Raw genomic sequence first — 15,838 nt, 5'->3', positions numbered from 1 at the left:
AATTCAAGTCACACATGTTGTATTAGTTAGAGGAAATATATATATATATATTTGAAAGTATTTGAGTTCTGTGAATATATATTAAAATAAGATAAATGCTTCTTCTGTTATTCTGAGTCCCCTTTTTGGTTTTTCAAAACAGGATTTCTCTGTATAGACTTGGCTGTCCTTGACTTACTTTGGAAACAACGCTGGCCTAAAACTCAGAGATCTGCCTGTATCTGTCTTCTTAGTGTTGGGATTACAAGTCTGTACCACTGCGCCTGGCTGAGAGTCCTTTTCACCACATAGAGTTATAAGTACCCAAACAAAGTACAGATAACTTTTCAAAACCTGACTTTTAGGCTTTGTGAGGTATAGAAGAGTACATATTATCATTAGAGAACAAAGGAATTCTTAATTGAATATACCATAAGCTGTATATAGTACACAAATGTAAATCTGGTCTTTCTAGACCCAAAATATAGGGGCATAGTTGAGGTTTCCTGTAATATTTCACACATAAAAGTAGCCTCACAGTGTCTCTAGAGAGACAATGGTAGTGTTCAGTAGAGGAAGAAGAAAATAACCTGATATTTTGGGAATTAAAAAGAAAGCTTTACCTAGAAAATAAAAAAGAAAATTTGAATGATTGTAATTTACTGGATTAATGTGGTACAAAGAAAGGATTGACTATGTTTGACTCATCATTGAATACAGGATCAATGTAGAGAAGAAAGAATATTTTTTTATGTAAGCTATAATCACTGATAAGTCATATCCTCATTACAATAACTAGAAGGACAAAAAAAAAAAAAGATTGTGAGCAGTGAAACAGTTTCCTTAAGGACATATCAAGGTTGATGAGCACATAAAAACTGATGAAAATAAGTTAGAAATGTGTATGTAACTAGAGACTGAAAATAGTAAAGACACAGATATTGTGGTCATTTTCATATAGCTTGAAGATGTGATTAAATCACATTAATAAAATAATTCATAGATTATAAACAGGAGACTGCCCTTGAGATTTCTATGCTAAGTGTGTTGGAAGAGAAACAGGCAGATGATGAAAAACATACAGAACATAGAGAGACATGAAGAGAATAGAGGTCCTGAAAAAGTTCACTGGTAGTTGAAACTGTCAATACAAATGACATTTGTTCCAGGAAATAAGAATATTTCTTTATTATAAATATAAACTAAAGTCTACAGAAGGCAGTAGATAAGGGAAAGTCTATTAGCAAGAAAAGCATCCTAAGGATTTTGTAGAAAGAAGTCAGGTGTATGACTTCTCTGCATACAGCCATTTTAGATTGGATAAGGCTCCAGGAGAGAGAAATCCACGATTAAAAGATTATTGTGTATTTTTAAAATAAAAGATTAAGAACCAAGTATATGAGATGAGCAAGGTCACAAGAACAGCAACTGAATATAATTATAAAATGATTATCACTCATTTATGACAGCTAGCTGATACAATGAAGAGGATAAATCATTTGTATTTGTTATTTGGACCTGGTTCACAATACTTCAACTCAGTGCGTTAAGCAAAAATTTCAGGTTTGACACAGATGTAGATAATTGAGGTTTTTAACCCCTAAGCAACTAAGCTTATTTGTAAAACTAAACTATCTGGTAATCAACAGCATCAGATACTTGAAAAGGAATAAAATTAATTACATGAGTATACAGGGAGTGTAGGTTAGCAGCTTCCCAAACGAGAATGTGACAGAGACAGTTTGCTAGATAGATGTTTTAAGTTGATAATCATGAGATATGATATTTATTTACATTCAGAATTTTATTTTTTATTAATGTATTCCTATTACCACTCAATTGTTATCTGATCCCATGTATCCTCCTATTTCTCCCTCCGTCCTGATTTCACCCCATTCCCCTCCCCTATGTTTGCGCCCTCTATATGATCATAGGGTATCAACTCTCTTATTGGTAGCCTGCTATCCTTCCTCTGAGTACCACCAGGCCTCCCCATCAAGGAGACATGGTCAAATATGGGTCACCAGAGTTTGTGTGAAAGTCAGTCCCTGCTCTACACTCAACTGGGCTCAGAACTAAACAGAGAATTCTCAAGAAAGGAATATCAAATGGTTGAGACACACAGGGGTCCCGCTCAAACTAAGGCACCAGCCAAGGACAATACAGGAGGTAAACTTTAAACCCCTTCCCAGATCTAGCCAATGGTCAGAATATTCTCCACAGTTGAGTGGAGAGTGGAATATGACTTTCTCACGTACTCTGATGCCTCACATTTGACCATGTCCCCTGGAGGGGGAGACCTGGTAGCACTCAGAGGAAGGACAGCAAGTAGCCAAGAAGAGACTTGATACCCTATGAGAATATATAGGGGGAGGTGATCCCCCTCAGGAACAGTCATAGGGAGGGGAATAATGGGAAAATGGGGGGGGGGAGGAATGGGAGGATACAAGGGATGGGATAAACATTGAGATGTAACAAGAATAAATTAATAAAAAAAAGGGAAAAAAAAAGAAATTCTCAATGTCATTAGTCATCAGAGAAATGCAAATCAAAACGACTCTGAGATTCTGTCTTACACCCATCAAAATGGCTAAGATCAAAAATTCAAGTGACACCACATGCTGGCAAGGATGTGGGGAGAGAGGAAGACTCCTTCATTGCTGGTGGGAATGCAAACTAGTATAGCCACTTTGGAAATCTATCTGGTGCTATCTCAGAAAAATGGGAATAGGGCTTCCTCAAGACCCAGCTATTCCACTCCTTGGAATATACCCAGAAGATGCTCCAGCACACAACAAGAAAATTTGCTCAACCATGTTCATAGCAGCCTTTATTCATAATAGCCAGAACATGGAAACAGCCTAAGTGTCCCTCAATAGAAGAGTGGATAAAGAAACTGTGGTACATATACACTATGGAATACTACTCAGCTATTAAAAACAAGGAATTCCCGAAATTTGTGAACAAATGGATTGAGCTAGAAATGATCATAATGAGTGAGTTAACCCAGAAGCAGAAAGAATCAAATGGTATATACTCACTTATAATTGTACAATAGCCCAAAAGGCATGTCTCATGAAAGTTTTCACTTACCAGGAGATTGGGATAGATGTGAGGACATCCTACTGAGACTCTAGGTAAGAGAAATATAGGAGATGAGGGAAGTAGAACAAGCCCAAGTGTCCTAGAAACCTACAAGAAAAACATCTGAATGGGTGGATCGGGGCCCAGGGGGGTTCTGCTCAAAACTATTGCACTAACCAAGGACAATACAAGTATTAAACATCGAATCCCTGCTGTCACCTACCCAATGGACAGGACATTGGGGACTGACTCTGACATGAACTCTGGTGCTCCATATTTGACCACTTCCCTTTGGTGGGGAGGCCTGATGGCACTCAAAGAATGAATAAGCAACACGAAGATGAAACTTGATAGCCTATTACTATATAGAGGAAGAGGAGGAGGTCCCCTTAGGTCTTAGACCCAGGGAAGGGGAATAGAGTGAAAGCGGTAGGGATGGAGGAACAATAAGATACAAGTGATGGGATAACAATTGACAATTGAGTTGTAATCTGAATAAATTAAAATTAAAAAGGAAGGATCATAATGAGTGAGTTAACTCAGAAGCAGAAAGATACATTCAGAATTTTAAATGCACCAAAATATGAAAGATGTTTTCTTCAAGGCTGCCAAATACAAATAGTCAAATCATGAATGTAATATTTTATCATTTCTGATTGTTTCATGGTTCTTTTTGCTATAGGTAGTTTATTGTATATATGTAATAATATAAATATATGTACAAATAAAAATATTTAATGAAAAAATAAAATTGAGGTTTTTGAATATTGATATCTGTAAAGATAATTCATACTAATGTTTTTTCTGTTTGTGAAAGTTATCTGTTCAGTGCTCTCTAAAAATAAAAAGGAAAATTGATGTTTTGTAACGTATCTCCAAATACTTGCATAAAACCTAGTGTAATCTACTCCAACTAATTTTGAGTTTACTTCAAGTATGACAGATACCACTTATTTGAGACATTGTAGGCTCAGTCCTCCAGAGACATCAGTGAACATTTTGTTAGTATGAAAACAAAGTTCTCAACTCTGTGTGTGCTATCAACTTCTGATGTACTTCCTTATCAATAGTTGCAACCCATCATTCCTGGTCTCTTACAACTTATTTTTCAAAAAAGAATCTTCTGATGATTCCTTTTTTTGAAATATCAACATTGTTTATTTCAGCATTTTGCATTACATATGACAAACGCACCGATTATTTTATGACATATTATATATTTAGTAATATTTAGACAAAGGTAAAGTGAACAAAATAAGTATGAAAATTGTAAGATCATTTGCAATTATTTCATTAAAGAGTCATAGCTGATCAAGCCCTTAATGCAGTAGTAATGAGGTAAAAATGTGCTACCAGAATAGACAATAGAGAAAGCCTAGAAAATGTAGCTCAGTAAAGTGATAATGAGGGAGAAAATTCTTCTTTCTTTGTCTTGGCTTGTGTTTCTTTGTTTCAGAATTATGGATATATCCTTTAAATCTTGGTCATTTCTATGGGAGACTTAAAGCAGAGGTAGAAGGTTGGATGCTTGTGGAGAAGAGAGGTTAAATTTAAACTTAAAATGGCAATAAAAATAGTACTTTTCATGTCAACATAATTGACATGGCCCCCAGTAACATATATTTAATTATGAAAGACTTTTGTTTAAATTATGGAACTAGTCATTGTAAAATCTAGAATGAAAAGTAGATTAAAGAAGAATCTATAACATACTTTTTAATTTAATCATTTTTACTTATAATTTCAAGAAAATTATCCTAGGACAGAAGGTATAACTATGCTCCCCCAAAGAGATACTTCCTCTGATGAGAATCTTTAAGGGTATAGAATATTTAGCTCCATCTGTCAATTAGCTGATGCATAGATCACTAATTAAATGCATACCACTGTCATGGGGAAAAAGTCAATGAACATCCTAAAATGTGTCCTCTTAAATGTACCAATAGGATCAGATCCATAATGCTAATCAGTAATAAAAGTCATTTCTTTACTAAATATTCAAAGTGCTCCTCTGAGGAAAATAAAACTTTCTTCTCAAAGGCAATGCTAGAAAATTTAATAATTCTAGTATACATCAATTTCATACTCACATATAATAAGGGTCATATTTTCTTATATTTGTAGGTTTCTTATATTGTAAAGGGGGAAAATTATCTCTTGAGAAAGTGTTAAAGGATACATAGAAAAAGTTTTCTGTATATTTTTCTTACAATTAGTAAAAGATTGATGTATATATGTATATATTATAATTATATGAGATCATATCAAGGAGCTTGAGGTTACATTTTTCTTAAATAGAATATATTTTTATGGAATGAGTATATAATGAACATATCTATTTGGGGATATTTTATTTACACATAAGATATTATGCATATAAATATTCTATTTATATTCTATATATTCATTTCTGAAACAAGTATATAATGTACATATCTATTTTGGAGATATTTCATTTACACATAAGATACCTAAGCATCTATAAAATATCCCCAAATAATACAATTAGTACTTATTATTTATATGTCCAGAGATGGTACAGTTGTATACATAAATTTTCAAAGACTTTTGGCTTCTTTTTAAACACTGGCAGATTTTATAAAAGAGACATTTCTAAGTATATCAGGAATATAAAGCTACTATTATGAGAACCACCTGTAAGTGTAGAATCAATGTTTATTAACCTATTTAGGTATCACAACAGTAGCAGTATGTGCAAGAATCTGATAACAGCATGAAAAACAATGCACCTCTGAGGGGAGGAGGGAAGCACTAAAGACTTAAAAAAGCAAAGAATGATTAAATCATGGACTAATTTCCCCAGTTTGTAAAAGAGAGAGTAAATATTGACAGACCTGTGAAGGAAGAGGACTCTGTGTGGAATCAGAGGTGGAGACATAAGCAGCCTGTGTGAAGGCATAGCTTTTGAATCGAGGCTTAGGAGATGAAGTTTGCTCATAGCCCTGTGCTAGACTGACTGTGATCTGTAAAGAGGTTTGGGAAGAGAAGGAAAGAGAAGAGGGAAAATGTAGTAAGTAATTGGGAAGAACTTTTTTCAACCTCACTAGAAAAGAGAATATTAAATGGAAAGGGTAAGATGATTTAGCATTTAACATTAACAAAAATAATGATAGTAAAATCTAATACACTCGAAGAGAGTAATTCACAGTTTTGGCCTCTCTGGAGAGGAAACAATCTGAGCAGAAAATGAGAGTATGTTTTAACATACAGTTTGCACAGGAACATAACTCCAACAGTTCTATAGCATGACACTATGATCTGGCAAAAATGGACATCGAAAAGCAATTTTCTCTGAATCCAAAATAAATAAAACCAGAATTCATCAGTTCAGTAACTTGGTATGGGATGGCACTTTCATGATCATAAAAATAGAACTTGCTCAGGAGACTGAAACATATAGGCCCAAGAAAGTTCCATTCCTTCAGCAAAAGTTTGCTAAGGGCTTTCTCATCACAGATTTTGTTTAAGAAAATTAAGCACCCAGGACACTCACTGTTGAATATGAGAACAAAAACTAATTAATACAATTCTTTTGTACTTACTGCAGTGATGAATCAATTTTATCATATACACAAGTATTCTTGATTTAAACTGGTAGTTAACATTTTTAAAAATATTTTATCCTTTTAAAATATTACCTTCAATAATCAAAAACTGTAAAGTCATAAAATTGCCACCACATATTTAAAATGAATGTTTGAATAAAATACCTGCTTTTCCTGTTTCTTTCTTTCATTCTTTTTTCTTTCTTTCTTTCTTCCTTTATTTTGGCTTTTTGTACTTTACTATGATTCATGGCAAGCCTTTATAATGCATATATGAGATTCTCCTTCATTTTATTTCACATTATACAATAGATATACTGTATGGCATCTATGGTAAGGTGATTTAATATCATACATATTGATAGATGTGTTTTTTGAAGACAATACTGTATGTGCCACATGTCATTTAAAAGTTTTATATGGTCTTTGTGGACATATGAACTTCTGAATGCATACATATATACTGCTATACACATACAAATATATACATGTATGTGACAGTGATACCTAAAGATGGACATAAAATTGGAAACCTCATAGTAGTGGTCCTCTTTTACCTGTTGCGAATAATGCATCTGGTGATGTAATTGAAAATGCTCTTCTCTAGTAACTTTTGATGGCCTGGGCAACATTTCCACCTCCTGGATGGCTTCAATGCTCACATGTTGAGGCAAAACTTGAAAGAGTGATGTGATGTACATTAAGATGGACTTCTTATCTGGATAAGTGGTAGCAACATCTGTAAACACATTAACAGCACACATCAATTTTTGGTTTCTATATTTCAGAATCTGAAAGAGTAATGAACAAATCAATGTTACAGGAAAAATACTGATTAATGAGCACTTTTTTGTCCATGAATGTCCTCTAGAGACTAATTAGAACACAATAATCAGGCCTAAAATGTTCTTGCAATTTGGCAAACCAAGGAGATGAGCACTAAAGTTAATTTCTTTTTCTTGTTCACATAAAAACTTCATTCTATAACATTTTCTCCTAAGTAAAATTGCCTAAACTAGCTAATCTAAGTGAGTAGATTTCTTTGGATAATAAAATATTTTAATTACATTTTCTCTCTATGGAACATTATATTGGTATGTTAATTACTATGGTGAATTTATAATTAAATAATTATAAAAATGTTTTAATACTTTAAACCTACTAATCAAAATTTCTACTATAAATTTATATACAAAACAAAATCTCTCTGTCTTAAATGAGCTATGCATTTTTACAATAAAAAGTAAAATAATGTCAGCCTTGGTTGTTTAGGAATCTCATGGGACTACATCAGCCAATGACTCAACTGAATGTAACCCAGTCCCACCACTGGAAGCCTTGCTTGCCTACAAAGGATTGCCAGTTAAAATACTATACTTAAATTATTAGGAGTCCACACTAGGGTCACTCTCATAGATTCTAGACTGATGCAAGGAACAAGTGTCATTGTTTGAAAACTGACAGTGAGGTAAGGGACATTCACAAGGCCAGCATCCACAAATCTCATTGAGTATAGAGAGTTCAACAACCTGAGGCCTGCATGGAGTATTTACCCTTGTATTACAGTCTCTTGAAGGCTACAAAAAAAAAAAAAAAAAAAAAAAAAAAAAAAAGACACCTGGGCACCAGCCTAGCAAGAGGACTTTCAACCCACATAAAAAATCTTGTGGGAGTGGCCAAACAATGTCTGGTCTAACTTGCGGCCCATGTTAGGAGAGGAAGCCCATGCCCTACACTGCCTGGATGGCCAGGAATTGGAGACTAGTTAGCCTATACATCTAGGATAGAACCAAACATGACTGATAACAAAAAAGTTAATTGAATGATTCCTGATAATATTCTGCTATTTTCATAGACTGCTGCCTTGTCCGGTTGTCATCAGAGAGGTTTCCTCTGACAGTAGATGGGAGTGGATGCAGATACCCACAAGACAGACACATGGAGAGAGTTTAAATTGGAGGTCTCTATCAGGTGCTTTCCATTGGAGATTGGGAACCTCATAGAAGAAGGGGAGGATGTATAGTGGGAGTCACAGACAATGGAGGACACCAAGAGAACATGAGCCACCAAATCACCTAAACAGGGTTCACATGGACTCACAGAGACCAAAGCAAAAAGAATAGAACCTACTAGGGTCTGTACCAGGTCCACTACATATATGTTGGTTATTAGCTTGGCGATTTGAGGGACTCCTAACAGTGGGAAGTGTATGTCTTTGACATTTTTGCCTGCTCTTGGGACTCTTTTCCTCTCATTGGGATGCTTTTTCTAACCTCAAAAGCCTTGAGTTATTTTGTCTTTTTTTTCTGTCCTGTTAGGTTGTTGTCTCTTGAAGCTCTGTTTTGAAGGAAAATGGAGGGGGAATGGATCTGGGGTAAAGGGGAGGTAGAGGAAACTTTGAGGAGTGGAGAGAGGGAAACGAAGGTTGGGATGTACTGTATAAGAGAGAACCTCCTTTTGATCAAATTTCAAAATAAAACACTAATATAGGATATGCATTTGTAATATTTCTGTTACAATAAAATATATGTTGACTCATGGTCCACCTGTAAAATTACTATTCCATTATCCTTAGGCTTTTTTTTTTTTTTTTTTACATTTATGGGATTCATGACAACTTCACACACAGAAATACTTTTGTAACTTGGTTTTCTGAAATGAACACAGTATGATAAATTATAATTTCATGTGTTAAGATGACCTTTTTATTGAAATAAATAGAAAAACTATTTTAGAAACCATTTCTATTAAACCAACATAAAAAAACGGGACAATATTGAAATTATCAGCTAAAATAACCAGGAACAAGATACAAGCGTCTAATCTCACCAATATTAAATTAAACATCGTGAAATCTTAGAGAAATTTCAAAAGAAAAAAAGGCAAAGTCATAAAAAGTATACAAATGGAAAATGAAGAAATCAAATTACTTCTAAATGTAAATCATTAAAAAATATATCTGAAAGACTCTACTCTTGAGTTCTGATAAAATGCTCAGTAAAATAGAAGAATATATAATCAATAGACAACCACCATTTTACATGCAAACAATCAACTTACTAAAAATGAATTTAAGGGGAAAAAGCTCATATGCATATGAACAGAAAAACGAGTGTTTACTAAATCAAAGTTGTTAAGATTTTTGGAATGAATATAAAGCCTTAAAGCAGTGGTTCTCAATGTATGAGTTGCAACCACTTTTGGGGTCACATGTCAGGTATCCTACATATCAGATATTTATATGATTTATAATACTAGAAAATTACAGTTATAAAGTAACAATAAAATAATTTCATGGTCAGAGGTCACAAAAACATGGGGACTTCTACTAAAGGGTCACACATTAGGACGTTTGAGAACCATAAAGAGGAAATCATGAAAGATACTATATGTAAAGACCTTTAGTGTTCCTGGCTTGGAAAAATTAACACTGCTAAAACAGAACTCTGCTGATATTGTACTAGAGATTCAGTATAATCCATTCAAAATCACAATATTTCCATATAAACAGAAAATTTAATATTATATTACATTTTAAAACATAAAAGACCAATTTTGTATGAAAACACAAAAACTCTGAATAGTCAAAAGAAGTCCTGAACAAAAATGCAGTGCTTGGAGACATTCCAATGCCTGCAATAAAGGATATTTCAGACCAAGTAACACTACATTATGCGTTCTATAAAGGAATCAGGCATATAAACAAATTGAATAGAAGACTTAGAAATCAGGCCTCTGACGTATATCCAGTTATTTACAAAAGTTCCTGTACTTAATTAACATTCATTGATGAGAAAACTGAATATAAATATGTGAACAAATCAAGGTCAGAATATTCTCCACAGTTGAGTGGAGAGTGTGATACGACTTTCTCACGTACTCTGGTGCCTCACATTTGACCATGTCCCCTGGAGGGGGAGACCTGGTGGCACTCAGAGGAAGGACAGCAAGTAGCCAAGAAGAGACTTGATACCCTATGAGAATATACAGGGGGAGGTAATCCCCCTCAGGAACAGTCATAGGGGAGGGGAATAATGGGAAAATGGGGGGGGGAGGAATGGGAGGATACAAGGGATGGGATAAACATTGAGATGTAACAAGAATAAATTAATAAAAAAAATTAAAAAAAAAAGAGCTTCAGGAGAGCAAAAGAAACAACACAGTGAAGGAGAACCCACAGCAAACTTAAAAAGTTGTCCTTAGTTTAATATATTAAACAATGTTTACTTTTGAACAACACCATAGTACCATTAAAACTTTACTAAAGTAAAACTAGCATGAGCAGAATGGACTTATGAAAAAAACAGCAGAAGGAAGCAAGAGACAAGGATTATTTTCAAGATAGGCCGGCAGGGTTACAGACTGAAAGTAGTCCTAGGTAAGGGGACAATGAAATGAAAGGGATGTTGATAAACATTCTAAGGCAAAGTCTAAGTGGCATCATTCAATTTTAAAATCACTTTTCAAAAGGACTAATAAGTATGAATTACCATAAAGGAGAATGGGGAGGAAGAAAGGTGGGCAATGATGGGTCTGTAGCTACCATGGCAGGCCATAGCTAATGAAAACTCCCTGCCCCTTGGATTGTTGATATGTTTCACAAGCAGTGGGAACCACTCCCTTCTGGAAGTCAGCTAGTCTTGAGTACATTTACTCCAATAAACTTTAGATTTAGAAGGGAAAATCTTTAAGAGTGGAATTAGTATCTGAGTAATTAGTTTTTTTAAAAAAAAATGCTATTATTTTATTGTTTGTATGACAATGGCTTGTGATGAAAATCATCTCTAGTTAACACAACAGGAATTAGTTCATCTACTTGTAGTAGCACCCATAAAACATTGTTTGTATCTGCTAGGCCTGGTTATTTTATCTTTCCATCTCAAGGCATCTTAGCACAATTTGCAAACCATTGAGTTTCCTGGGATCTGAAATCAATCATGCTGTAATCAAATAATTTATGTCTTTTCATGCTATTGAGATAGTTGTCTATATATACTGAATGAGAGTGTGGGCATTTCTGAGCTTGCATCCTGTAATGCATATTGCATGGCGGAGTGTCAAGTCATTATTCTAGACAAAAAAAAAATCAGTGAAAATAATTAAAATTTAAATACTCTATGCTAGGTATCAGATTTCACAGAGAAATATGAAAAACCTATGGGGATGCTCAGGTACAAGTAAAACAATAACAAATAAAATGAAAACTAACCAATCAGTCCATATAGACACTAGCTACATTTCTTTTTTCATGTTTTATATTATTTTACTATTTTCTATAAACTTAGATACAAAAAATACATGATTGTATTCCAAATTTAAAATCATTTATTGAAAATTTACCTTACAGTCAGACATAGTGGCACATACCGTTAATCCCATTACTCAGGGAGGCAGAGGCAGGAAGATCTCTGTGAGTTCAAGGACAGCCTGGTCTACAAAGGGAGTCTAGGACAGCCAAGGCTACACAGAGAAACCCTGTCTCGAAAAAATAAAAAACAAAAATCTCCCTTAAGAAATTCAATAAGCCAATTATGTATGCTACACTTATTAATGTATTTGTCCTATTATAGAATCTGACAAGAAAATCAATAAAATCAAACATACAACTCTCAAGTATTTTGCTGATAGTTCCAAGAATGATATGTGTTAGACTATTCCTAAGTCAAGTAGGTACATTGTCAGCTCAGCAATTCAGGTTTGGAGATGAAACCAAAACCTATTTACATTTCAGCACAAAAATATCAACCTAACATTTCTTAGTGTGAACACTGGAGCCTATGTGTTATTTTATTCAATGAGAAAGGTCAACCTTCTGAATTGCATCTAACTCCCAGTTTTGAATATTTTCATATCCTCTTACCCACACCTTCTCCTCAAAACCTGAAAATAAGCTCCTCACCAGGCAAGCTCTCTGCACTGAGCTACATGGCAAGCCTTCAAATGCTCTAATTTCAAAGACTGGTTGAGCAACATCATTGTTTCTAAAGACAGTAAGTACTAATGTAAGCAATCTGCTTTTGTTTGTTATATCTAGTGATAGCTTAATCATTTGATGAAATTCAACTGATGAGATTCAGTTGTACATGTAAATTAATTAATGAGAATTTCTTCAATAAGAGTACAGTTCATTTAAAGGAGAAATTCTGAATTTAGACCTAGACATATTAAAAATACAGCTCTTAAATATGTGTGCATGTTTATATGGTGTGTGTGTGTGTGTGTGTGTGTGTGTGTGTGTGTGTGTGTGTGTGTGAAACCTTCAAAATCTCTGGCTTCTATTTCCTCATCTGTGAAGTTAAAGTCCATTATTATCTACATAGGAAATGCAAATGGAGTAATGATCATAAAAAACATAGGAAATAGTCAGAAACTTAAATCAAGCTTCATATAAATTTGATGACATATGTAATCATTTCTGACAAAAAAAACCTCCACTTTCTATTGTCCAAAGAAAAATAAACAAAACCTTCCACAGTAATGCAAGTTTATTAGTTTGAAGAATTTAAAAGTTGAATATATGGTTGAAAGGAAATGTTATAGAAACATACAAATGTAGTTTTTACACAATATTTAATGAAATTATTTGCATCAAGCAATATAATTTCTAATTTACATATGGTTCTACTACAATTTTAGAGATGAAGATCATCCAATAATATTTCAAGCTATGAATAAAATGAGATTTTTATATTGAAAATAATCATCTATGTTTTGTCTATATATTCTAAGCTTATTTTTGAACACACATTAACATTATAGTTAGATAATTACATTTTACATTGTAATAAAAGAATATGCAAAAATCAAATGAAAAGTGACAAACTGAGTCACATAAATTTAATTTTCATTGTGCCCACACCTTTGAAATGTCAATGAAAGTGATTTTGGTGAAAAAAAAAGAACAACAACAACAACAACAAAACCCAAAAACTATTTCTGTCTTGTGCAGTCAAATTCTGGAATGTCTGATTAGCCAGCTGCCAAGTATAACCTTGAAATACATCTGGGAAATCGAAAAAAAAAATTTCTAGACCGTCCAACTCAAAGGCCAGATTTCTGAGGGAAAGGCAGAAATTAAAATACTGTTTTTTAATGCTTGTCACATGTAACAGGAAAGAACCATGAACTTAAAGATAGCATATGCATAAAAGTGCATTGGTAAGCCTTCTTTTTAAGAGATGATTTATTTATTTACTTAAATTAGGGGACATCATTCAGACACCATCATAACAAATTTGAAGAATTTCCCAGACAGTTTATACAAGAAAAAAAAAAAGAAAAGAAAAGAAGCAAATAATGAGTTCAGTGTTTTATTCAAAAGAGAGGCATGGATGAATTGGAAAAAGAGTATGGTCAGATAATCCTGATGTAAAATTATAAGGACATTCATGCTAGCAAAATTGAAACTGGTGGTTACAAAAATAATCACTCATTTGGATATGAAATGCCAAAAATATCACCAGGGGAAATAAACTGGCCTATCATTTGAAATTTCCAAATGAATTTACTTTGCGCTAATGGTATGGCTTCTAAGTGGTAAAGTTGAAAGGCTGTATATAACAGCAGAGAATTAAATAAATCATTAAGGAATACAACTATTTTGAATTTTAATATTTAACATTTGGTGCTGTCCTCAAGATATGTGCATGTTTCATTTTCAAGTCACTATATGACAATATACAACAAAATGAAAAAAATCACTTGTTCAGGTATTCTAATTATAAATTCCTTGACATTCTGAAAGAAATATTTTGCTTTCAACAGAAAACTCCATAATTAATTATCCATCTCTAGCATTTTGTTCACTGATCCTTATAGTTGCTTCTATCCTTTAATAACAATGTTTGTCATTAGATTACTATAAAGTGTAGTCGTGGACATAATTTGCATTGATGAAGATGATTCAGTTTCCTAAAAAATGCTAATAAAAATAAAACAATGGCTTATTTATTTATGAGAAAGAGTAAGTCATTTTATCTTTTAAACACATAATTATTCTTTTCAATATGCTCATGATGTAGCTAGAAAGTAATTATCACCACCATTCTGCTATACATAGAAAACAGTAACTCAAAATGGATAGTGTTTACTTTATACAAGAAAGATAGTAAGAAAATGCATATACATAATGTATTATGCATTTTATACATTTAGTGTGTCTGTGTGTATGTGTGAGCACACATGTATTGTCTTGTGGGTGTATATGTGGAAGTCAGAGGACAACTTAAGAGACTCAGTCTTCTCTTTAAACCAAATGCGTAACACAATTGAACTTGGGCCATCAGGCAAGATTTCTGCCCTTTTAACTATCTTGTCAATTCTGGTATACTAAAAACTAATTATGCATTCTGACCATTTGCAAAAAAATCTTGAAAATCATTAATTTACAAGCATAATCTGAATATCATGTATTTAATTTTATAAATAATGGTATCTAGACATTATACTGATTATGGAAAGTACTGTATTAAAATATGATAAAATGGATTTATTTAGTTAGATTTCAAGAAGGTAAATCATGAATGTTGAAGATAGATATCTATAGAAATGAACACAGAGATAATTTTCATAAAATGATTTTATAGTATTTCTGCCTCATGTTCAATGATGCTCTCTGAGCATTAGTAAGGTGGATGATAAGGATGTCCCTTTTAGGGAAGAACATTAACAGTTTGTCTTCTGTACACGACATGGCTATTGATTGCTCTCCTGAACACAAAGATGTAGTTTTCCTGACAATGACCTACAAAATATCAAATCAACTCAAATTCCAGCACAGATAAGGAAGAACACATGGTTCCACCTCTAATTGATGAACTATTGGATGGTACCAACTTCTAGGATACCTTCTTTGGGGAGATGATCATTGGTAGTTTTCCCCATGCTAAATTGACTTCTAGATGAGAGATCAGAATGAAGTTGGTTATATGACAATATGTCATTGTATAAGTGTATGAATTTCTCAAAAATAGTAAATGATTCTAACATGCAACGTTTATAATAATAATAATATGTGTACATGTTTCAAGGAATGCTTATTTTCAATATATGCATAACTTCTATTGATTTAATTGTACTATCACTTACACTTCATGTGATAGACCAATAGACTTCCATAAATATGCTATCTTAGTTTGACTCTTTTTCCCCCTTAATAGGAACTCAAATTATATCCTCTTGATTCCAGATGTTCTTAGAACAAATAATTC

At 33.3% G+C, this 15,838-nt stretch overlaps 1 protein-coding gene across 10 annotated transcripts in view; it reads right to left on the bottom strand.

Annotated features, from left to right (window-relative positions):
* Positions 1-15,838, bottom strand: part of Dmd (dystrophin) — a 2,465,896-nt gene that overhangs the window by 1,515,250 nt on the left and 934,808 nt on the right. For all 10 annotated transcript variants that reach the window (XM_051140917.1, XM_051140916.1, XM_051140911.1 and 7 more), the window contains exons 8-9: positions 7,187-7,368; positions 5,919-6,047 (exon numbers count right to left, since the gene is read on the bottom strand). In XM_051140917.1, the coding sequence (XP_050996874.1) occupies positions 5,919-6,047; positions 7,187-7,368 (311 nt within the window). The remainder of the gene's footprint in view (positions 1-5,918; positions 6,048-7,186; positions 7,369-15,838) is intronic.

Source organism: Acomys russatus, chromosome X, assembly GCF_903995435.1.
Source record: "Acomys russatus chromosome X, mAcoRus1.1, whole genome shotgun sequence".
Lineage (NCBI taxonomy): Eukaryota > Metazoa > Chordata > Mammalia > Rodentia > Muridae > Acomys > Acomys russatus.
Note: the sequence above shows the minus strand (reverse complement) of the source record. Positions and strands in the feature narration are given on the sequence as shown.